Source organism: Vanacampus margaritifer, chromosome 11 (genome assembly GCF_051991255.1).
Source record: "Vanacampus margaritifer isolate UIUO_Vmar chromosome 11, RoL_Vmar_1.0, whole genome shotgun sequence".
Taxonomy (NCBI): Eukaryota; Metazoa; Chordata; class Actinopteri; order Syngnathiformes; family Syngnathidae; genus Vanacampus; species Vanacampus margaritifer.
In genome coordinates, this window is record NC_135442.1 from 8,101,298 (window position 1) to 8,117,730 (window position 16,433).

At 38.1% G+C, this 16,433-nt stretch overlaps 1 protein-coding gene across 3 annotated transcripts in view; it reads right to left on the minus strand.

Moving 5' to 3' along the window:
• erbb4b (erb-b2 receptor tyrosine kinase 4b) overlaps positions 1-16,433 on the minus strand; it is a 210,448-nt gene that overhangs the window by 37,123 nt on the left and 156,892 nt on the right. For all 3 annotated transcript variants that reach the window (XM_077580604.1, XM_077580603.1, XM_077580606.1), the window contains 5 exons: positions 12,407-12,500; positions 9,035-9,189; positions 7,196-7,240; positions 5,547-5,679; positions 2,710-2,832 (listed from right to left, as the gene is read on the minus strand). In XM_077580604.1, the coding sequence (XP_077436730.1) occupies positions 2,710-2,832; positions 5,547-5,679; positions 7,196-7,240; positions 9,035-9,189; positions 12,407-12,500 (550 nt within the window). The remainder of the gene's footprint in view (positions 1-2,709; positions 2,833-5,546; positions 5,680-7,195; positions 7,241-9,034; positions 9,190-12,406; positions 12,501-16,433) is intronic.

Genomic DNA, 16,433 nt, shown 5'->3' on the forward strand with positions numbered 1-16,433 from the left:
ATTAACAAGATACTTCATTTCAATAATCTACATAAGAGCAGTGTAATTATATATTTAATCATTTGTTTGTATTTGTTGGTCCGTAAATAATATATACACTTATAACCAGTATAGGTGGTGAAAAAAAAAAGCCGGGGAGTGCTGAACTCAGGCTTAAATAACCCTTTTTGATTTTTTTTCCCTTTTCATTTTGATTAATGGACCTCCGAACAAGCATTGAGTCATAACCACAGTATTCTGATTAAACTACTTTTATTGGCTTGATTTCATACAGAATTAAAAACACACAAACATGCTTTCTTTGAAATAGTGGAGTCGGCGAGAGTCCCCACTGGCCGACTTCACATCCGCTACATAAGATGTTTTCAAAATTTAAAGTGTGCTTCATCTTTTTACAGATTTAAAAGACATTCACAAGTGTTGGGATAAGAACAGATTCCTCGTGCACAAGTCCAATGGCGTAAAATAGAATATAAGGATGTATAAAGTTGAAAATAAGGCAGAATGATTATTTCCGCTTGGTAATGAATATTTAGTTTTAAGAAGTTAACTTGTTGATTTATGTTAGTGAACGGTGACGATATATCAATAACCCCTACGTCCCGAAAAGCTTTATACTTGGACAACCTTTTCCACTTTCTTGTTAAATACTGGCTAAGCTCTCTATCTCAATTAGTAAATTGATCATTCCTCCACCCTTGTCACCTATTTTATCTCCTTTCTTTCAAGCTGTCATCCAAAATCCCATCGGGGTAGTGAGTCCCTGTGATGATATAGTGCACGCCGAACGATTAAAAGTTATTTTGTCCTTCAAAAAACCGGCAAAACTATTTTATCATTTTGAAGGATCCAATTTCAACTGTGATTAAAGTGATTTAGCAGCTGCCAAAACGGTCAAAGCATTTAAAAGAGGAGGGAGAATTCAAGTGGTTCTCAACTTTTCAACAAGCTTCAAATGTGTTGCAGCGCCGCCATATACGCCCCCCCATGACAGCAGGCTTAACACCTCCACTAAACTGAAACCACCTCTGATCACAGCTTCAATTTCAGGGGTGATACATTTAGTTTTATACACTCGCTCCAACAGCATGCGCCGGGGTAATTATTGCTCAGTGAGGTTTAATTTAATCAAAATGAGCGGCATTTCAAATTATTTTCTAGCGAAAAATTTTTTTTATTCCAGCAAGCTCATAACAGTTCACAATCCTAATTGTCCAAAATGGGGTTCTAGTGTTTGTTTTTACTGTCTGCTCCCACAATAATAAGGGGCTTTTTTATTGGCCTGTTCGTTAATGTTCAAAAACATGTTTAATTTCACTTCATTACTAAAGCGTACCACAACCTGCCAATGGAAATATTACACTGCTGTTAAAATTCTGAAAACAGACAAAAGAAGCAATTCCAAGTTAAGACAAAAACACTAGACGACAATTTGAGACAACAACAATCTTCTGCTTTAGGGTGCATGATGCTTCAGAACAATATCTGCACTCCTCTGTTCATAATAATGACCAACAAAAAAAAAAAAAAAACATAAAAAAATTTTGATAAATGAGAAAAAGAAGTTGCAAGTTGCACAAGACATTTTGAAATACGAGGGCTGACAATCGTTTGGAAAAAGGATGCAAAACACGTACATTTCGGGTAAAGCGGTATGTTAAAGCCCTGATTATAAAATGACACGCTGGGTTTGTATCATAACTACATGTCTGATGTTTGTAACAAACCAATCCGCCTCAAAATCGCTCAAGATTGCATGCAATGAGTTATAATTAGAATGTGTGTCAATGAATTTTGTACATCTCTTATGTCATTTGCCAACAATATAGGCGTTCCGTCACTGATGGATTGCAGACGAGATTAACGAATTACGTTCCGATTACGTTCACGGAAGAAATCCCACTTCCGGCAATCCTTAGTCCGTCAATTTTTCGAAGTTTCCCGTCATTCATCAACATTGGCGGATTGACGGACCTTCTGTCAATATGTCTGTGGTTATAATGAACTTATTGGAGCCAAACACATCCAAGATGGCGGCTATATGCACATCATCAACAAGCATAACTTTGCCGTAGCTAATATCTATGGTCTCTAAATAGCATGCAGGCTAACCCATCCATTCAAGATGTTTGTTGCAAGGACTGATTACCATTATTTTACAACGCCAAAGAGTGCAATAACTGACTCAGATTATTTTTCTTTTTTTTTTTCTGGAGAGCTCAGTATTGTTCATTCGGTAATTTTACCGATTTGACATGTCATCATCATTGCTCTCTTTTTTTTTTTGACATGTCATCATCATTGCTCTCTTTTTTTTTTGTATGTGGGTGAAAAAAAAAATAAAATAAAATCCCCCCCCCCCCCCAAAAAAAAATACAAAAAAAAACTGACTCAGATTCTAACGTTGGCCACAATGCAACGCTATGATTCTACTTAAGGTAAGCATTTTTAAACTTCAAAGAACCACTTTTACATAGAAAGAACAATGATGCAGCAATACGTCTGCTGATTATATGTTTTCAAATAACGGCTTTGTAAAATGCTTTAGACATAGTTTGGTGTAGACAAAGCACTATATAAGTCTTTTCCATTTACTATTTTGGTCAAAGTTGATTTATTTTCTTGGAAATACATCCTATTAAGTTATGAATCTAACCGGAATTCGGAAAATTTATGAATCGAGATTTTAGGAGCGAGTCCCTTCCCTACCTTGTATACTGTTCCAAAGGCCCCAGAACCGAGGGTCTTGACTCTTTTGAGTTCTGTCTCTTTCAAGATTCGAAGTTGGGCTTGGTTAGGTGCTGTCCCACTGGGTGTCAAAGGTTCCACCAGCTGAGGAAACAGAAAATAACACTTCGTTATTACAGCACCGTGACTGGTCAGTACTTTAGAGTATAGTATAGTGTTAGCCTTCCCACAACTGTATGGATTCACATCGGCATGTGACAGAATCTCGAAACTTTAAGTTCACACTTGTATCATCACTTCTCAAGTACAGTAGAGCAATAAATAGATGACGGAGGAAATGAGAGAAGCGGGAAAAAAAAAGGACCCTTGCAGAAATAAAACAATGAGAAGGCAGCACAGACGAAACAGGCAACTGACTTCCTTGGAAAAGCAAAAGCATACAAAACGGAAGCAATATAAGGAGGATTAGGAAAATAGCATCCAGGATCCAAGAGCGGGAAGGGAAGGCGGAGATAATCACGGAGTGTAAATCAGCCAGACATGGGTGGGCAGCCCTGGTTCCCTCTGGCTCACGATTGTTACAGTTTGATTAAAAACAATAGCAATTCTTCATTGAAACTGAATAATAAATCAGCATCTGGAGGGAGACACACACACACACACACGCACACACACAAACAATCAAATACGAACAAACACTGTCGCACACTGCAAGGAGCTGTCCAGCACAGTGGGAACTGTTTACATTCTCACTCTAAATAGTGGTGCTGAAATGGTAAAGTGGAAGTCAACCCTAAACATTTCTTGACAATAATACGTTATATGTGACCTCATTAGTCTAAACATGACATTCTGATTAATGTTACATTTGTGGAATATGAGTTATGCAGCAAAATCCAGCCGTTTTTTTTAAAATCCATTTTAGAGTGCGGCCATTTTGCCACCAGCTGTCGACTGAAAATGACATCAATGTTGCTCAGGGCTCAGGCAACGACCAATCACAGCTCACCTGTTTCCTGAAGCTGCGCTGTGATTGGTTGTCACTAGTATCAGTCTGCAAAAAAATAAACACACACACTATACCAATGAGGACGGAAAATTGCATATTTTGTGTTATAGGTCCACATAATAAACATCCATCTACTTTGTAGCACAACAGCAGCAACTCTAACTCTTTGTTGCTTTCACTAACTAGCTTAGCATTGAAGAGGTCCTCAGTTTCTCCCACATGTGTTCTAAGCCACCGGATCATTACAGGCCTGCTGACTTTTTCCCTCAACTTTCTGCAAGTTCAGCTGTGCTCAATTCCCAGCCTGCTTTACCCACTCCTCCTTCAACCACCTGCTTGCCTTTGACTATGTCTGCCATTATCCACTTGCCCATCTATCTCCACCTCTTGAGAATAATCCATGGATGAAGGACCTGCCCAGGACTCCTAACTGAGTGAAATGGCACGGGAGTGTCTTTGTGACAAGCATAATAGTAGGTTGTAATACCAAATGCAAAGGTAATGTTCGACATTTATCACATCAGCTGTGCACGAAGCGCTGAACCAGCCACTGTAAAGAGTGCAAACTAACAGGCCCTAATTTCCCATGTGGGTAAATGAGTGCCTTAGATGATGTGCAGTACAGTATAGTACTTTTCATGTTAACACATACGGGTAGAAAAGTCCTCCTCTGCTAATGCTGCCGTTCTGTACCTTTTCCTGACAGCATTGTATTGTTAAGATAGCTAAAAGGAATGCCAGAGCCTCTGAGTTAGGAAGGAAAGTATGTCCAACTGATGAAATATGTATGACTGATACGGTATCTAATCCTGAAATATATAATGATTAGGGCTGTGCACGAAACGGTGGTAACTTGAATTGAGATGCAAATTGGGTGTAAAAAAAGGAATGCTGAATCATCCTTTTTGAGTTTGAAGGAATCATAGCTTATTGTCGCTTGTGTGTGTGTCACAAGAATGTTTTAATGACAACGCGTGTGACATAATATGTGTGTTAATGAGCATTACATTAAACTGTTAAGCAATCAGTCTTTGTTGTTACTTCACTTTTTGGCCTCTTACGCCAAAAAACTTGGGTGTTGGAACGGAGAGACCGAACCCTTCCACGTTAGCTTAGCGCTAGCTAGCTGGCAGAACAGATCATGGATGGATTTTGAAGGAATCATAGCATATTGTCACAGGAATTTTTTAATGACAACGCGTGTGACATAATATGTGTGTGCGTGTGTTAATGAGCATTACATTAAACTGTTAAGCAATCAGTCTTTGTTGTTACTTCACTTTTTGGCCTCTTATGCCAAAAAACTTGGGTGTTGGAACGGAGAGACCGAACCCTTCCAGGTTAGCTTAGCGCTAGCTAGCTGGTAGAACAGATCATGGATGGATTTTGAAGGAATCATAGCATATTGTCACAGGAATGTTTTAATGACAACGCGTGTGACATAATATGTGTGTGCGTGTGTTAATGAGCATTACATTAAACTGTTAAGCAATCAGACTTTGTTGTTACTTCACTTTTTGGCCTCTTACGCCAAAAAACTTGGGTGTTGGAATGGAGAGACCGAACCCTTCCAGGTTAGCTTAGCGCTAGCTAGCTGGTAGAGCAGATCATGGATGGATTTTAAAGTGGAAAAAAAACAAAAACACCCCGGGTTCTGCCGTTGATACGTTATTTTAAACTAAAAAGGAAATTATTTTCATATGTTAAAGTGGCTGCTTTTAGCGTGTCGGCCGCATTGGTAAAGCACTTTGGTAGCTTTTCTTTTGACACTATTAAATGCCCATGTTTTGTAATACAATCATTCCCCCGATTTTAATCTGTTCATTTTCCCAAAAAGGACCTTACTCACCTCTGTCTCAAGGAAGCGACGAAGGGCCCGCTTCTTCTTGATGTTGTTCCGGCGCACAGACACCGCCACACTCAGCACAATGATAACCACCATGAAGAGGCTGCCGATCACCCCTGCTGCGATCAAAGGGGTTCTGGGGATAATAACGCGGATGGGAAGAGAAGGAGGAAACGTTTACAAGTTATTAGAATGGATGAAGCATTTTTTTTTTCCCTGGAGAGCTCAGTATTGTTCATTCGGTAATTTTACCGATTTGACATGTCATCATCATTGCTCTGTCATCATCATTGCTCCCCAGGAAAAAAAATAAAAATAAATAAATAATAATAATAAAAAAAATAATAATAATAAAATAAAAATAATAATAATAATAAAAATAATAATAATAAATAAAAAATAAAAAATAAAAAATAAAAAGAATGGATGAAGCATTGCCATTGGGAGATAAGAAAAGTTGGGGTTGAGAAGTAGCGTTAGTGTCGTACGATACTGACAAGCTAGCGGAAAATACTTAGGCGTGGGAGTACAAATCCTACCTAGTCAAGTTGGATTACGGGAAATACAAAATGGAAACATGATTTCCAACCAAACCTTACTTCAAACTGCAGCCATAAATCGACAGCACATAATCTTTATCCGCCATAGACAAACATTAACATCAGAAACATGTATGTAATAAAGTCAATCAAGAAGGCAGCCTTGATGATAAAGAACCACGTTGTATGAGAATAGTCAATTTGATGAGTGAATATTGAGTGACAGCTTAATCAAAGTCCCTTCACTGAAATATTGGCCTATTGTGATAATGAATTTCTGATAAGCCGTTCGAAATCATGCTCAAAAAGCAACGCTGCCAACAGGCAGCAGATTTACAAGATGTGTGACACCTAAGCCGCTGGATGAGCTGGACATTTAATGTCTCACCGCCACCGTTATCACACATCTGATAAGAGCTGATCCGCTCAACAGGTCAGCTGAGTTACATTCTGCCGCTGCTCCTTCTTTATCCTGTTAGCGGTGTCTCAGTGTTGAGCAGAAAAGTGTAGATTTTCATCAATTCTCTAAAGCTTTCCCCGGATTTGTAGTTATCTACTTCGCCATCAGTTGCTCTCAGTAAAAAGGCTGCCTATTCATCAGTAAAAAAAGCTGCTACAAATATATATGCTATATTAAAGATACTGTATACAAAAATACTGAGCCACATGGTCACTGAACCAACAGGAAGTAAAAATGTGTTAGTAGTAGTAGTTAGTTGTTTTCCCAAAATTTTGGAATATGAGTGAATTTTTTTCTTTCATACAGAAGAACATTGCAAGGTTAAAGGTCACTGATGTTAGACTGAAGAGAGAGCCTGCTGGCTCATCATTTTTGTTGTACTTCACCCAAAAGATCCTTGTTGTGGTGAGGCATAACAGAAACGTCCACAAATATGGAAGCAAAATATCTTGCGCAAATAAATCTAATAATCAATTGTAAATAAGGAGTGTTTAATAGCCTGACAATTTGTTGAACTGGTCATTCACAGGCCTATTGTGAATGAAGATCGATCATCCTTGAACTGCTACAATTATTATTCTTATTGTGTAAATAGAATAACATATTGCATAACTGGTTTGGAGTTTGGATGGTAAAGAAAGACAATCCTTCACCTGTCCATCCAGCCAATACAGTCTTGAAGTCTTGGTCCAGTGCAACTACAAAAACACATAAAGAGGGAGAGTAAAGATGAAATGATGTCTGAAAATGGGGACAGATTAAGGTAAAAACTCCCCCTGAACATACAATAATTTACTCGGATCCCAAATAGCAAATGTGAAATTGCATGCTCAATTTGGTCTCTCTCATGTGCGTAGGTCAAACAAGCCACACAGCTACAAACCTTTCTGGCTGCATGAATTCTCCCGTCCACTTGAGTCTGTTATTTTTCATAATAATATGCACTCTATGTGGAGCAACACTAAAACGTGGGTGTTTCTTGTCAAATAATTTCAGAAGCTGCAGTAAGTCCAGTACCCGGGGAAGGTAAAGTACCATATGGCACTTATGTTGTAAGACACGTCTACAAAGCTAGTAAATGTATCCAGTGCAGCGGTTCTTAACCAGTTTCCTATGTGCATTCACCGAACCACCAACCCAGGGGTACCAGATACAATGAAAACAGCAGAAGCAATAGAATTGAACCCTGTGGAACACCATACGTTTCTTTATACATGTGAATTCATATTGCACATTTTCATCCAACCTCTTTTTTTCTTTTCTTTTTTTTTTTTTTGCTCAACATAGTGTGATGAAGGGATTCAAATATTGAGAAGTCACACAACGTACCATCGTGACAGTCACAAGTCGACTATTGAGCGCACCAAATTCCCTGCAGCACAAATAGGCTAAGCAATATAACATGTTCACCAGCAGCCAATGATAGCTAAGCAGGGCATGTCATCACAAATAATATAAGTCAAGTGTGTGTTTTGACCTCCTCCGAACCCCTGAGACTGATTCACCGAACCCAGGTTGTGTGCTACTAACAGTGTGTTTGCTGTGTTTAATGGAAATGACAAAGGATTCATTTTGTGTAGGCTATATTCATAAAACCATAAAAGTCTGATAAATACGCAATATGTAGTTTTGAGGTGTCAACAATAATTAGATGAATTGAAAAGGTCTTTTCTGACGCCTGTGATTTCACCTATGCTAGGCTAACACTTCTTTGCATTCCGGTTGCACCTGACTTTCAGACGTGTTAAAAAAAACACAAAATTAGTCATTGAAATTCATCTCAGGTTTGAAAAATACGTATGGATACTCCACCCTGCTCAAAATCAACAGACACAATCCTAGTTGGATTGGACACGTAAATCAGATCCTAAGTGTGCATCAAAAATAGATTGTATGAAAGGGTTAAAAATACAGGACATCGGTTTAAATCCTGCTTTGTCACTCCGATTGTGTCTGATCCCTCTAATTCCCCCGGCTTGTCTTCTTGAGAGGAAGAGCTGCTTATGAAGCTGTACCTGTGACAAAGTGTCAGCCTGGTGTTTTCCATTTACGACTACATTGTTATGCTCCGGTGAGCCGGGGGCTGTCACTCAGGAAAGGAGAAATAACACACTCGAATGACACACACTCCCCGTGGAGTAAAATACAAAATTTGGTCTCACCAACCAGTGTTGAATATTGCATGGAGATATGACTGGCTAGTGAGTGATGGAGTGAAACGTGAAGGGCTCTGCTCCTTTCATTCTTCCTCTCTTCTATCTCATTTTCTCCTTCACGTTCTCTATTTATTGCTCTGGTCTTGAAAGATATCATGATACATCTTTATGTTAGAGGAACACAGTGTGCACATGTAGGAATAATAACATGAATCTACATTTCTAACTCTTGTCTCTCTAAATGTTTTTTATATGATAAAAAAAAAAAAATCCTGTATATTTATTCCTTTGATGATTGAGTTTGAGCATCTTTACAAATACATTTGCATTACTCACCCTTGTGTGCAGTTGGCATGGCAGGGATGACACTCATTATTGCTTTCGGCATACTTAAAGATAAAACTGTTTGCGCCTTGAAGCCCGTCTGGGCACTTGTCCACACAGTTAGGACCATCCTTAAAATGGATGCATTTCACACAATGCTCTGGGCCCTGCAGAAATAGACGCAAAATATTGTTTACTCAGCTATAGTGTAACGTCCAAAGTCAAATCTTCGGGCATGCAATATAAAGTTTGACCAAAATTGTGAGGAATATAGTAATAAAATCATTACAATGTTACTTGGAAGCATTCTTTCATCAATCCATCCAACCATCCATTTTTATATATATATAATATGAATCATTCTGGAGCTTGAAAGTAATAGACTAATACATAAAGTGGAAGACAGAAGGAGAAAGAAATGGAAAAAGACAAAAAACGAGGCAATAGCGTCGTGGAAAACCAGTAAGTGTATGCGAGAGATGAATGAATGAAGAAGTGTGTGTGGAGGGCCAAAAAGCAAATGAGACACATAAAGCAGCGTGAGAGGAGGAAGCTCATAATAACCATTGCTCAAAGCACTCACTATGACCATAACAATCCGCCTCGAAGAGGATTTATGGTGCTAATATATTCGTGGGAGGAGGTAAGGAAGAAGAGAAGTGGTCTTTCCGAGACTCAACAGGCTTGTAGAACATCTAATTTCCAAATGACAGATGCACACAGAGAATGCAGTAGTCATATATGACCAAATTGCATCTCACCATAAAATTTTCAATAATACAGTGACGTCGCAGAAGTATCCATTTAACACTACGTTGTGGTTTAGAACGGTACTGCATCACACTGAGAAGTTTCTAGTTGACCCTTTAATGCAGCTATGTGACGTAACAAAATATAAAGAACACTTAAACATTACTCTCTGCCCTTAAATGGACACTACTAATAATTTCCCTTATCCAGGTTCATACTGTGCCCCCCTCAATTAAAGGACCAGAGCTTGAGCCTTGTTTTTCCCTTTTGTTTTATTCCTTTCCTTTTTTTAATTTCCATCTAAGAAAGTGACCTGCCAGGCTTCCCGTTCTGTTTCCTCTGTTGGTCATTGTTTTTAGGTTTCTTTGACGGGATGTGACTGGGGGAATTGGCCTTTCAGCGAATCAATAAAGTAGGAGTGTCAGGCAAAATTTTGAAGACTTTAATAGTTAACTGATGATTAATCGCATTTTATTGTACATTTACAATAGATATAAAATGTACAATATTCCCCCACCCCCTAAGTTTTCATACTCTTGTTAACATAAAAGTGGGAAAAAAGTAAAACTAAATAAAAAAAAGAAAAGAAATATGGCTGCATCTTTTAGTCATTTATACAGTAATTATATAATAATTCATAAAATTTTGTTAAAATTAAAAATATGTACTGTACTGTAAAAATTTTTGATATTGATTTGAGGTCATAATCTGCCACTAGATGGCATAATTGCATTTGTAAGACATTGGTGACAGCTCAGTGCTATCTAATCTTTAACACGAAGTAACTTGTGAAATTCTGCACATTTTTAAAATTGTAAAATACAACATGACCCCAGTCTACAAAAATATATGCATTATTATAAATTTATTACTGCTAAATTTTGATGTGGACGTGTCTGCTGCGTTGTGACTGGAATTCCCCCAGTACAGGCTTTCCAAGTAAGGGACGGTCATTAATCGCACGTTAAAAAAAAATTGTGTCGCTAAAGGAACTTTAAATTAACTCAAAATGAACACACTAACTTTAACACCCCAACGATAAAGTAATCTGAATTTTTATGATTGTGTCAATGACTCTGTCAGCCTGATCGTCATCATCGTGTTCTTGTATGTCCCACTATTTGTTTTTCCCATTTAATTTCCAAATTTAAAGAGCAGTGTGGAGGTGAATGGTTAGAAGCACAGGGGGTTGTCTTTCAGGAAAAAAACCTTATTGATCTTTCTCTTGACAGTCATCTGATATTGTGTCTACATCACAGCCTGCTGTGCTCACCAACGTGGTCATATCCCTAGACTCACTACACAGGGCATTAGGCCAATCAAATCACTTTGTGTAAACTCTAATGTAATTGCTATGGGCTCTGCAACCATAACACGATTGCCGTAATCCATTTGGTCGCCTGGGCCGCACATGCTGTTGCTACACAAGGGTGCTACAGGTTAATATGAGACATTCCCATCATACACTGCATGACAGAAGACATTGGTGAGCGGGAGGGACGAAACTGCTTGGGCAGACATGTGCAGACAGAGCATGTTACTAACTGCTTTCTTTTCTCACATATGGAGCAAAACTGAGTGAAGTCACACATACAGTATAATGGTAATTAAAGATAAATACATAGAATTAAAGCGTGAATTAAACATCTCTAATGAGGACAAGCAGGATAGAAAAAGGCTCGCTGGATGGATGATAGTTAAGTGAACATCTTAACTTGGTAATGATCATTTTTACTTAAATGTTTTGACAAAAAGGTTTATAAAAAAAGTAAAGAAAATCCCAGAAGGGTAAACAAAAAAAAAGTAAAATTTGTTTAGAATAATCTTTTTTTTTTTGTATATGTGAATGGAGGGAAAAAAAATATTAAAATCAAATTTACTGGATTTTTTTTTTAACATAGGCCAATACATTGACAAACACCAATTCAAGTTGATTCAGTTTTTGCATGTTTCATTGAGAGACATAAAGGTCAAACACCAATTTATGCCACAGAGCAATGGCACGTAACAGCAGGTCCTCAGAAACAAGAAAAAAAACAAACATGTTATGTATTTGGTTATGAAAGCATCACAAAAAAAACCAACAACAAAACACGTGACATATGCAACCTTTATGATTAAAAAAATGACTTAAACAATGTTCTGCTTAGCCACCTTGTGCCCTGACCGCTCTACACTTACACCTGTCAATCAAACAGCAAGATAAGCTTTTAAAGGTCTTCACTTCAGCGTGGGTGGTGTGCAGCACAGCCAGATGGAAACAATGTTTTTTTTTTTCTTCCATTCTCTCTCAAATTCAGGCAGGTGATACAAAAAAAATCTATCTGCTTGAGCAATATAGCAAAAAATGCTTTAGAATTATATACATACATGTACACACACACACACACATATGCAGTATATATATATATATATATATATATATTAGTGTAGTGTAAAAAGTAAAATGAGTATAAAAGTAAAGTAATTTTGTAATCTGCATTTTTTTTATTCATAACTGTGTGCACATTTATTTTATCAATAAAATTCCCTTTTGACAAAAACAAATGTTCCATCACCTATTTTCCCATCAAATATCAGAGGATTTATGAGATCAACATCAACATTCATATTGGCCTCATGGTGGCTACTTACCGGACCATGGCAGGTTAAAGAGTTGCCGTCAGCTTGCTCACATTGGGAATCACACTCCACACACACAGAATCGTTGGTAAACTCTCGAATCTCCCTGAGTGATAAGTTGGACAAGAAAGACGTGGTCTAATGTTATTTTATAAAACAATGCCATATGTTTTTATGCCACAATTAACACTAGTCAACATATCTAAGGTCCTAACAAACTGAAAAAAATTATCTTCTGGTGTTGGTTGGACCAAATGTGTTTTTGTTTTTCTAAGGCCTTTTGTAAATCCTTTTTTGATTACACAACAGAAATTTACCAGTGGTGGCAAAGAAATAAAAAAAATAAAAATAAAACTGGGAATTCAATTCATTATGATGTAAGAAGAGCGCAACTGAAAAGATTGCAGTGACTTTTGGTGATGACACTTTATTTGATACCATGAATTTGCATTCTTAATCTGACAGCATGTTAGTTTGACAATATCTGCAAAGGGCGCAACCCTTTCAAAATTCAGTTTGGTGCCTCTCATAAAAAAACAGCAGACAAGTCATTAAATATGACTAAAGTGCTGGTACTTGCTGCTTTGCCTTTGTATTGAACATTCACTGATTTTTCGGTACCTCTCTTTTGGTTAGGGAGGGGAAAACAAGTTTCATCTCTGCAATAGAAAAAAAGTCCCAGTGGGGTCTAAATGAAATTAGTATTTATAATGCTTCATAAAGTCTTGTAGGAGCCAGGGGAGATTGGCCTTTGTCCGTGTGTGAGCTGGGTGAAATAATAATGGATGCAAAGGAGCTGGAGCACATCACTGGCTTGCTCTGGACTTCAAGGGTGTTGCATGAATTATTAATATTAGTTGTTACTTTTTCTTATTCTTACATGTACACAATCTATGCACACAAACACAGCCGCAAATGTGAATAACATTTCAAATCTGCCTTGATGCAGTCAGTCAGGTCTGTTGAATAAAATATCAATGCTGAACTGGACCAACTAAAAAAAAAAAAAACATTATTAGAGGAAAATGTGGTGAGTAATAATAAATGCCAAATAAAGCAAACCCACATCTACACATGAGTACTATAAAAGCAAATTATTTTTTTTTGTGACTTTTATGGCCTAAAAGTGCTTTTCATTAAAAAAAATTTAAATACTGACTGATTGACTTTACTTTTATGTCCCATAGCAAAGCCTACACGTACAAAACTGCACTGCGTCAGTCATAGGAACAGCAATATGGCGTAAACCTTAAACCCCCTGTAATGTACCCATTCCTAATATTTACACATTCTCCGTCACAGCGTCGGTAGATTTGTGGTGCTCAATCGCCTTGTGTGAGGCGAAGAGTCACCACTGTAAATTTTTTTTGCATTGGTCTGCCTTAGTTGGATTTGGCCGCGTCACTCAGTGTGCGGTTGATCTCAGATATTAGATTCTGATGGTATGATAACCTTGAGCAAAAATATTGTGGGGTCACGGTATTAAAATGACAGCCCTAAAATGACATTTTTTTCATTGAACACAGTATATTTTATTTGTAAACAAATAATATGAATTTTAGTACACAAGGAAAGTATATCATGTTAAGTGGATTTTTTTCCCTTTTTTACCGGTGAGATATTTTTAGAACAGACCAGTGAGCTACTCATATTGTCCTTCAGGCTAACTAGTACTCATTGGCGTCTCTTTTTTTTTTTTGGGCTCATTTACTCAATTTTGCAAGCAGCCAATCATATTGTCCACACAAAAAAAGAAAAGAAGAACTCATTACTGGTGGAAGCCTGTGTTATCAATTATTGAAAATTTGAAACATTGACTTTTTACAACCACAGCAAATGGTCAAACAAGTAATCATGCCTAGTCTCAGATAAAGAGCAACACAATGATGTGCTGTAGATCAATGCTATATGCTACAGGCTAAAGCCTACATCAACAGATAACAGTACCGGGACACCAATCCATTACGCATGCACGAAGTACTGTAATAATAGAAGAAAATATTCGGTTGGGCCTTCCCCAATATCTGTTTTATTGTCCTACAAATTTTGTTAAGAATTAAATAGTTTAAAGAATTAAGATTCAAGTTGTGTCCCAGGACTGTATACATATTATTAATATAATTAAAAGCATAGGGAGGTTGATGGGTGAGGGATTGCTTGTGGTTGCTGTGACGGTGCAGGCGGTGCCGACGACCTTTTGGACAGGTAGGCACGGCGTGGCCCCGTGCGCAAGCAGTGACTGTGACACGCAGTGACACGCCTAGCCCCCCCGCCCTATCCACATCTCCGCTTCTCCTACGCCTCCTCTTCCTCCTCCTCATGAGTACATAACAGTCAGTTATTAAGTTGACTTATTTTGGGGGTTATTAGGAGACGTCACCAGGGGGACAAGCTTTGTCGGCTGTGAGGTGGAGAACATCAAGCTAAACGTTCAAAGTCAAGAGACCCCCCTAATGACACTCTTCGGGGCTGCTCTTCAAAGAGACTTACCTTTACACTTTAAATTGTTCTTTTGAACCGTCGGAGTTATTAACTATTAATTGCTATCCTGAGTGGCCTAACAATATTGCTGGACTTAAAAGCTATGACAAAGACCCCTGTGGTGTTTTTAAATGAAACTTTACTTATGACTGACAGGTTATGCCACAAGTCTGCTTCATGAAGGATATAAACAGGTCTGGTAGTTGCCAACCGTGATATTCATGAACTTTTTATAGGCTGAACTTTACTTGTCGCTCTTGTATTGAATCTATTTTGTAATTCGATTGTTGGCCAGTAGTGATGGACAAATGAAGCTTCATGAAGCACTTGTGATATTTTTGGACTCCTCTAGATGGCACTCTTGGATTCAAGATGCAGTGCAAATTTAATCAATTATCATTGCGCTAGCCTTCATCTCTAAACCAAGAACACCATCTAGAGGAGTAAAAAATATCGCAAGTGCTTCATGAAGCTTCATTTTCCCATCACTATTGACCAGTACTGCATTGTAACTTTCAGCATAGGTTACAACTAGTGATGGACAAATGAAGCTTCATGAAGCAATTGTGATATTTTTGGACTCCTCTAGATGGCACTCTTGGATTCAAGATGCAGTGCAAATTTAATCAATTGTCATTGCGCTAGCCTTCATCTCTAAACCAAGAGCACTGTCTAGAGGAGTAAAAAATATCGCAAGTGCTTCATGAAGCTTCATTTTCCCATCACTAGTTACAACGCTGCAAATCATTTGAGATTTGAACATACTTCAGCGCTTTCATTTACACTTTCAGATTATGTTGCCAAGTGTGTTTGCCTCACACTATTCTTATGCCTCAGTGTTTTCGCAGAAACACAGTGATATGTAACTATATCAGTTGTTTACCGTTTGGTTTTCATTTCATGTGGAGGGAAAAGCAAGTGTTGCAGCAATTCTTTAGAGTTGTTTACTTTTGAGGGGCACATCAGCAGCTGCGAGGAGCTTTGCTTATCCTGGCTGTCCGCCATGAGTTTGCTTAAGCAAAAAAAACAACAACACTTTTGTACTTCCACATTTTCTGGTAAAATCATACACTCACACAATGCCCTTTTATCTTATACAATGTGCAGCATACAAAGCTGATGCTTCTGGATGCTCTATATGTGTTATTCCATAGGTTAGGTTTAATCATCTTTTGATAGTATGCAAAAGTAATTAATTGATTTCAAAAACCTTGCGGTTTCATCTAGGGCAGTGGTTCTTAACCTGAGTTCAGGATTTGGCGGAGGTCAAGACAAACATCCGACTCGTGATTTGTGATGATACGTCCTGCTTGGCCATCATTGGCTGCAGGTGATCCATGCTACATTGCTCGGCCTAGCCGTGCTTGCAGGGAATTTGGTGCGCTCAGTAGTCGACTTGTTACTGTTGGTGATGGTATGGGGGATTTATTTATTATTGCAATCCTTCATACTATATCGCACAAAAAAAGAAAGTGGTCGGGACAAATACGGGCAATATGATTTCACATGAATAATGGACCGTATGGTGTTCCACAAGGTTCAATTCTGGGGCCACAGC